General features: G+C 58.4%; 1 protein-coding gene and 1 pseudogene across 1 annotated transcript; both read right to left on the bottom strand.

The window, feature by feature from the left end:
• Window positions 1–200: 200 nt before the first annotated feature.
• LOC148118514 (large ribosomal subunit protein eL29 pseudogene) lies at window positions 201–715 on the bottom strand (annotated as a pseudogene).
• A 1,347-nt stretch (window positions 716–2,062) lies between these two features.
• On the bottom strand, window positions 2,063–5,986 carry LOC148118513 (uncharacterized). The gene is made up of 5 exons (XM_087900315.1): window positions 5,878–5,986; window positions 4,708–4,769; window positions 4,323–4,520; window positions 2,705–3,259; window positions 2,063–2,539 (listed from the first exon to the last, which is right to left on the bottom strand). Exons 1-5 carry the CDS (start codon window positions 5,984–5,986, stop codon window positions 2,279–2,281), a joined length of 1,185 nt encoding a protein of 394 aa, XP_087756441.1. The 3' UTR covers window positions 2,063–2,278.
• Window positions 5,987–8,521: the final 2,535 nt, after the last annotated feature.

The following is an 8,521-nucleotide window of genomic DNA, read 5'->3' as shown; positions in this document are numbered from 1 at the left end:
CATCACCACCATCTCTAAGCCTCCAGCCTCAGGTTACTCCTCCCAAGATGCCGTTTCACCTGCAGGTATGTGACCCAGAGCTGTGCATTACGTAGGGTGCGTGCTGGGCCTAAGAACTGCCAAGGACGTGGCTGCTTCTCTGTAATGCCCAGGAAATGATCACATGACATTTTAGGAACTGAATTTTTTTTTTTTATAGATCTTGCCTCAAGTTTATTTGTAAAAACAGCATAAGGTCCTGATCATCTGCAAATACTGTGTAGATATTCACACCAGTCCATCTGTCTTCACATTGGCAGACTGAGACCTTTTTTATGGGGCCTTCACAGGGGCCTGGGCACCTTTGGGAGCCTGAGCTGCAGCTGAGGCCTCTGCCTTGGCTTGAACCTTGGGTTTTGTTTTTTGGAGTCTACGACCCCCGGCCATATAGCTTCTAATCCGCTTCCCAAGCTTGGGGTGAGCAATCAACGGGAGCCGGGTGAGTTTGCGGGTGGGGCCCTTTGGCACCTTGGGCTTCACCACCTTGGGCTTCAGCAGGGCCTTGATGGCCTCTGCTCGGGCACTCATGGCCTTTGCATTATTCGCCTGCATCTTCTTCAGGCCTTTCTTGTTGTGCTTCTTGGCAAAGCGCATGTTCCTCAGGAACTTGGGGTCGAACCCCTTGAGAGATTCGTATCTTTGTGACCGCGGTTTCTTGATGTCATTTCTGTGCCATTTCCGGGACTGGTTGTGTGTGGTGTGGTTCTTGGACTTGGCAATGGCTGGACGGTAACCGGCGGCTCCCGAAACGCCTGCGACTGGAAGAGCTAGGAACTGAATTTTTACTCCAGGCTTCTTTTTTTTTTTTTTTAAGATTTTTATTTATTTATTATGTACACAATACAGTGTTCTGACTGCATGCCAGAAGAGGGCACCAGATCTCATTGTAGATGGTTGTGAGCCACCATGTGGTTGCTGGGAATTGAACTCAAGACCTCTGGAAGAGCAGTCAGCATCCTTAACCTCTGAGCCATCTCTCCAGCCCTCCAGGCTTCTTTTAGAAAATAAAATGCATGAGAAATCCTCCTTCCTTGGAGACTAAGCCACTCGCTGCAAACAGGAAGAGACGCTAGGCTGATCTGAGCTTTATTGCTGTTGTAATACGTCAAGGTTTCTGTTTAGAAAACCCACCCACATGACCATGCTGGTAACAGCATGCTGCAACTCTACATTTTCTTGCTGAATTCAGAGGTTGGCAAACACTTTCCTAGATCTCACTCTTGCGTTTGGGCATATTGATGTGACAGGGAATGCGCTGCCCATCTGTGTATACGAACAGTCAAGTGAAAACCAATCTTTGTTGAAGAAAGCTGACCTAGCCAGAGGAACTGTGATCCTATTGACCTCTGGCCAGGCTCCCTGACACAATCTGAAGGAAGAGCTGCACTGTCAGTAAGGGTTTTCCATCCTGGCTAAGGATTTTTTTCCTGTGGCGCTCATGGCTGGACGTAGGCCCGTGGGAATATCTGAAGGTGACTCGGAGGTATCTGCCCCGTGTGCAGCCACGTAGGAACCACTCATGGACAGAGTTTTTTCAAGGGAAGCGATCCTCACATCATCCCTACTGGGATCCTTCTGCTCCGGTGGAAGACAGGCTATGGATGCGAGTTCCAGAGGGGAAGTAGAAAAGTGTGGGAAAGTTGTGTGTGTTGGATGCAGAAGAGAGAGAGTTTAAAAGCAAGGCGGGAGAAGGTCTGAATAAAGAATACTGACAGGGCAGGAGAGATGGTTCACTGGTTAAGAGCGCTGGTTGCTCTTCCACAGGACCTGAGTTCAAACCCCTACACCCACATGGTGGCTCGCAGCCATTCGAAGTTCCAGTCCCCCTGCCTTTTAGGCTGCTGGGGCAGAGCTAAAAGCTAAGAACCCCAAGTGCACGCTGCTCCCCACCTCAGCCGCGGTGGCTCCGCCGGCTAGCACCCCTCCTTTTTGGTCCGGAGGAACCGGGTTCGAATCCCAGGACCCCCACCACCCCCTTCTTTTCGGGGCTCCCGTTGCGTGGAAAGTGAGAGGGAAGCGCAGATCGAGTGAAAACACGGCAACTTTATTACAGGAGTCAGTGGAAAATCCCGAAAATCCCGAATCTCTGCCACTCACACACTCTCTCGCGTCTCTCCCGGGTCCCCAGGCTGTCCACGTGGCGGCCGGGATGCATCCGCTTTTGCCTGGAAGAGAAGGGGGAACGGTGAATGAGCCAAAAGCCGGGGTTCGGTGCCCTTCTCACACAGGAGCGAGCGTGTTAGAAATCCCCATAGCCCGCCGTGGACGTTGGGGAGACGCGAGGGAGGGCCGAGCTGCAGCAGCGTCTGTCTCTGTCTCTCCCACGCAGACACACACACGCGCGCAGCCGCCAGCCTGTGGGAGAGAGAAAGGGGGAAGATCGGGACCAGCCGGGGCCACCACGTGAACGCCCAGGATCCCGGGGTTCCCCAATCCTGGCTCCGGTTCCGTTCTCGTGGCTCCCGCGGCGCGGCCGGGCGGCCGGAATCCACGTGTGCGCCTGGAAGAGAAGAGTGGGGAAGATGCAATGAATGACCCAGAAGCCGGGGTTCGCTCACCCACCCCGGAGTTGGAAATCCCGCCTGCTTGCCTGCCTGCCCGCCCGCCCGCGTTCGCTCCCTGTCCCGGGTCTGCACGCTGCAGCGTCTCTGTCCCAATCTCACACACACGCAGGCACATGGCAGCCCGCCGCCGCGGATCCAATCCAATACGCCTGACAGCCAGCCTGTGGGAGATCCGGCCTCCCCAGCCCCCCTCTTCCGTTTCCGGCCTCCGCCGCGCCGCTTTCAGGGCCCCGGTACCGGCGGGAGTCACCGCCGCCCCTCCCCCAGCTCCCGGGAGCCGGCAGCCGCCCCTCCCCCAGCTCCGGACCGCTCGCCCGCTCGCCAGACACGCGGGACGGGGTCCCGGCCTCGGCTCGCACGCCCGCGGGGCTCTGGGCCGACGCTGCAGGTCGCGGGGAGCAAAAACGCTGCGTTTCTGAGCGAAAAATCCGAGTTTTTCCCGAGTTTTCAGTCCTTTTCCCAAGGACTACCAAGATGGCCGGCGTCTGCCCCCCAAGACTACAGACGGGAGGGGCCCCCGGGCAGACTTCCTCTGGGGCCAGGCAAGGGGGCTTCCGGTCGGACCGGTCTCCTGCGTGAGATATGGGGGCTCCCTGCCCGGGCCGCGGGGGCTCACGGGAGACGTAGTGCTCAGAACGGGGTTCCCTGGCGCCCGCCTAGGCTACCGAAGGAACCCCAGCCCCCCAGCTCTCCGGGACCCCCCCGGGCCTTCAGCACCCTTCCGGGACCGCTGGCAAACCCACACTGTGGGAGCCATCGTGCAGATCAGCACCGGGGAGCCGCTGTCTGAGATGAAATCAGCCCCGTCCCCCTTTCCCACCAGGTTTCGGTCCCGGTGTCCGTTGTAGCGAGCGCAGCCCTGTCTGAGGCACACACACATACACACACACACAGCCCGGGGTGCGAGGCTCTCCCGGGAGGATGTCCATCCATCCCGTGTGGGAAACGCCCCTGCGTGGCCTGTGCCCGGGTGTCCGCTCACTCACGAGCCCGTGGGGTAGGAGCAGAGCCGGGTGCTGTCTGCCGTCCGTGGCGGAGCCCCCACCACGCTTCCCGCGGGCGTTTCTGGCTCGCCCGCCCGTGGAATATTGAAGCTGGGTCGAGAGCCCCTGGGTGTGTTTTTCCCTGTCAGCCTCTTTGTGCTTTTTCACAGTCAAAGACAGGCGATCGATCAGACAGGCGTGATCGTTGCAGCCTGCCTCGACCCTTTGCTTTCTAAGCCTTCACAGTTTGCAGAGATCTGCACGGAATTTCTCAGTCCTGTGCTGAAAATGACTTCAGTTCTCAGAGTCCCGCTCCTCCTTTGGGCTCCAGCCGCGTGGGGCTCGACTCTGGGTTTGTTAGGGCTCTGTGAGAAACGTTCAAAACAGCCACGTCCTTCCCTTTTTAAATCGGTCTCTGTGAGAGCTGCAGAGACGGCTCTGCGTGTGTGTGAAGAGGGCACGAGCTGCCCGTCACCCAGGTCACCCAGTGAAGAATCTCCCAGTCTGTCCCCAGCCCTCTCCCGGTGGACTCTGAGGCTTCAGCTCCTCTGCCAGCCCGCGCAGAGCCAGTCAGCGCTGCCAGGGATCACTGGAGTCAGCGGCGCACACACGGGTGCCAGGGCCGCCCGCGACTGCGTGTGGGTTTGTGGGCGAGGAGACGTGAGAGAATCCGTTGTCCATTTACCACTGGCGCTGCCCAAGTCAATATCCAGGGTTTTCTCTCCGTGAAGCCAACCGTCCCGTGTAAAGAACGCGCCTGCGGCTCTGTATCTGCCCGTCCCGTGTAAAGAACGCGCCTGCGGCTCTGTGTCTGCCCGTCCCGTGTAAAGAACGCGCCTGCGGCTCTGTGTCTGCCCGTCCCGTGTAAAGAATGCGCCTGCAGCTCTCTCTCCCCATCCTCTGCCCGCTCCGAGGCCGAGATGAACCCCACTCTCTAAGAAGAAGAAGACTGGAATCCATCCACACCGGTCACTGTGGGATGGCGTGGGCTGGGGCGGGCAGACAGGGAGGCCGGGTAGATGTCACCCTGGGCTCCGCCGTCCCTCACGTCCCCGCCCCCCCCCCGTTCCCGTCCTAGAACGGGGTCCCGGGCGGGCGCTCCCGCCACGAGGCTCGCTGACGGGTGCACAGTTTCGGGAACAGAGCTTGGACTCCTCAGTGTTTAGTTTCCCGTCGGCGAACTCTGCCGTCCCGGCGGACACGGGGACGTCAGCTCAGAGGTGGGGGACGCAGGCCGTGGGCTGTGACTCCGCGTGTCAGCTTAGAAAACTCAGCGGCTCCCGTTATACACGGACAGAGCCGTCAGGGAAGCGCTGGCTCTGTTTCAAAGGCGGGACCGCTGAGCGTTCCGTTATTTCTACCGTCTTCAGAAGGGAATCTGGGCTGTCCTTTTTTAGATTTCATTGTCTTCCATGACTCGTCGGATTTCATCTCTGTATCTATGTTCCAGTGTGTTTCAGTGTTTGAATTTCGTTCCGTTTTTAAGCGTTGCTTAGCAGGGATTCTCAACCCGCTGGGCCACGACTCCTTTTGGGGGATCAAACGAACCTGTCCCAGGCCTGGTCTGAGACCACCAGACAGTACAGATATTTATAGTATCCTTCGTAACAGTAGCAAAAATATAGTGATGCAGGAGCATTAAAAATAACTTTCTAGGTGGAGCGATCACTACCTCCTGAGTCGCTGTATTAAGCAGGCCCAGCCCTGGGAAGGCTGAGAACAACCGATTTAGATGAATATCTCCTCAGCTCGGGTTGGCATCCTACTAGGTCACTGAGAATCCCTGTTGGCCCCTCATCCTGCCTCTGCTACCCAGTGCTGAAAAGACAGTCCTGCCTGCAGCAGCTGCTACCGGGCTGGACCTTGCCTGGTCCGTGTGAAGGAAGGAGAAATAAAGAGATCAGGGAATGAGTATCTTCCAATGTCAGCTGATTTGATTGGGAATTTACAGATGATGTGGCAGGGACCCATGTGAGAATTGATTTCATGGCCTAACTGTCTCTGCTGCTGCCCAGTGCTGGCTGGGGAGAAAGTCCTTCCATCTCTTCAGGACTGGGCCTTGGTTGGTCAGTCAGGGAGAAGGAAAAATGAACCAGTCCTGAGGCAGGCAGGCACAGGAAGTCTTGACAGACCCTAGAAACAAGTCTGGGGTGTCTAGGGCCTCAGGGCCTCTTGTTCTGCACGTTCATTTCTGCCCAGTGTGGTCATTCATCCCTGCAGATTGGACCTGGGCAGGGAGATGGCCTCTCAGGAAGTCATCTGAGCTCCCCACCACATCTCTGGGCAGCGACCATCCACCTCCAGGGGCTTCTGGGTCACGGGCACTGACATCTCCCACGGGTGTCTGGTGAGGACGCAGTGCAGTTGTGACTCAGTGAAAGTGAAATCACAGCGAGTCATCGGTAGACGTGATAGTCATCGTTTCTGTAGGGGGACAGTGGCTGCAAAATCAGGGTCAGGCAGGGTGTGTTATAGGAGCTAGGAATCATGGTTCTCTGTGGGGTTCTGAGAGGGTGCTTTGGAAAGCAGTATTTTAAATCCGAGTAATAGCCAGGCGGTGGGGGTGGTGGAGGTGCACGCCTTTAATCCCAGCCCTGGGGGAGGGCAGAGGCAGGTGGGGCTTCCATGAGGTCAAGGTCAGCCTGTTCTACAGGAGCCAGTTCTAGAACAGGCGCTGAAACAGTGTCTACTGAATGAAAAATAAAGAGCAGCTATACAGATATCTCATGAACCTCTGCATGGATTTGTTTTGAGTCGATTCTTTCGCTTTTGTGAAATATTCCATCTGTATCCGTATTAATACTCTTTGTTTTAAAGTCTCCCTGCTCTGATATTAATACAGAGACACTCATTTGTACGTGCTTGCTGACTATTAGCTGGGTGGTTTTGATTTTTGAAACAGGGCACCGTGTATCCCGGGCTTGCCCTGAACCTACTGTGTAGCTGAGGATGACCGGAGACCTTTGGATTCTCCTGCTGTCCCCACCGCAATGGTGTAGGCAGGCCGAGCTGGAGACCAACCCCACGGCCTTTTCCACACCAGGCCAGTGTTGTTCCCCCAGCTGTGTTCCAGCCCCGGCCCCTCACTCCTTGCTGGGTGTCTGTCTCTCAGCCCCCCTTTCTCTCAGCTCACTCAGTCTTTCTCCTCTATCACCTCCCCCTCTCTCTGGATTTGTCAGAGACGTCAGCCATCATCAGACTCATCCCTCTGAATATCATGAGCCACGCTGATTTCCCACTTCTCTACTGTTTTCACGGCCTCCCCTTGTCTGAACTGAAAGCTTTATTAATAGACTGACGCGGTGGGTCCCGTGGCTGGTGGAGTCCCTAACGACAGGCACCGTTCTCACCCTCTGGGAGGCTCCTTTCTGAGGACCCCGATAAATACACGGGACGGCATTCCCGCCCCTTCCCTTCGTGTCCCAGGTCCCGTGTCCTCGCCCCCGCCCGGCCCCGGGGTTGGGCATCAGCAGCAGCAGCCCCGCGGTCGGGTTCTAACCGTCACCCGCAGCGACCCGACAGGACACGGGCGGGGACTGCGCTTCCTGTGGGGCTGGGGGAGTCTGCTCCGGGACCGAGGACGGGGTCGGCGTTCGAGAAGGTGCCCTGAGCTGCTGCGTGCGGGGAAGGACGTCTGTCTATCTGTTCCCTCCTATTCGGGTGGGACTCGGCACCCAGCACCCAGCACTCAGCGTCCTGCATGGAAGCCTCAGCACCCAGCACCCAGGATCCTCCACGAAAGACTCAGCACCTAGCACTCAGAGCTCAGCATCTTCTTGGGGGACCCAGCAAAGACTCAGCATTCAGCACCCAGCAGTCAGCACCCAGCAAAGACTCAGCACCCAGCACCCAGCATCTTCTCGGGGGACTCAGCACCCAGCACTCAGCAAGGACTCAGCACCCAGCACCCAGATTCCTCCACGGAAGACTCTGCACCTAGCACTCAGAGCTCAGTATCTTCTGGGGGGACTCAGCACCCAGCACAAGCACTCAGCATCGTGCAGAGAAGACTCAGCACCCAGCATCCTCCACGGAAGACCCCTAGCACTCAGAGTTCAGTATCTTTCTTATTGGGGGACTCAGCACCCAGCACGCTGCACCCAGCATCCTCCACGGAAGACTCAGCACCTAGCACTCACAGCTCAGCATCTTCTCGGGGGGGACTCAGCACCCAGCACTCAGCATCCTGCATGGAGGACTCAGCACACAGCACACAGCACTCAGCACCCTGAGATCTATCTATCTGTCCCCTCCTATTCGGGTGGGGAAGTCCTACAGACGCCTGTGGGGTCCGTGGGCTCCGTCACCCCCGTTCACTCTCTCATCTCTCTGTCTGTGGGGTGTCTGTCGGACCGCCCTGTCTGGCGGCGAGAGCGGCGTGTGCTGGGGTGTCCTACTCTCCGTGTGCGTGGGGTCTGACGGCCGCCTGGAGTCCTAGAAGTGTTCCCACAGGCGCCGGGGACGCGGGGGCGGGGGGGGGGGAGGAGGAGGGATCCGCGGCTCCCCTCGTTCCTGGGGACGGGGCCGCGGGCCGAGGAGAGATCAGCTCCGTCCCCTGGCAGTGCCCCAGCGCTCTATGTCCGTCTGTCTGTCTGCTGTGGACAGGGCACGGGGACGGCGTTCACCTCTGCGCCCGCCCGTGGGACGGTGGCCGTTCTGCCGCCCCTCCCCCCTCCCCCCTTCCCCTGGCTTCCGCGAACGCGGCCGCTCAGCTCCCCACCCGGGCGGGCGGGCGGGTCGGGAGCCTCTGCCCTCGTCTTGCCCGCCGCCCCCCCACAGAGCCGCTGCACAGTCCGTCCTCGGCCCACGGGAGGAGCGGGAGCGGGCGTGAGTGAGCGAGGGGCCTCGGTGATGCCCGCCCAACCGCCCAAGCGGCCCTCCGTTCTCTGGATGCTGAGTGCTGGGTGCTGAGTCTTCCATGCAGGATACTGAGTG

Source organism: Myodes glareolus, chromosome 22, assembly GCF_982192425.1.
Source record: "Myodes glareolus chromosome 22, mMyoGla1.1, whole genome shotgun sequence".
Taxonomy (NCBI): Eukaryota; Metazoa; Chordata; class Mammalia; order Rodentia; family Cricetidae; genus Myodes; species Myodes glareolus.
This window is presented reverse-complemented; position numbering and strand designations above follow the sequence as displayed.

Excerpts from the sequence above, each read along its gene's own strand:
- LOC148118513 (XM_087900315.1), bottom strand. The coding sequence starts at position 5,986 with ATGACTCGCTGTGATTTCACTTTCACTGAGTCACAACTGCACTGCGTC. Across the intron at positions 4,770-5,877 it reads GAAGCCCCTGGAGGTGGATG|AGTTCGCCGACGGGAAACTA; the intron begins GTCGCTGCCCAG and ends CCGGGACGGCAG. Across the intron at positions 2,540-2,704 it reads GCTGCCATGTGCCTGCGTGT|GCGCACACGTGGATTCCGGC; the intron begins GTGTGAGATTGG and ends CTTCTCTTCCAG.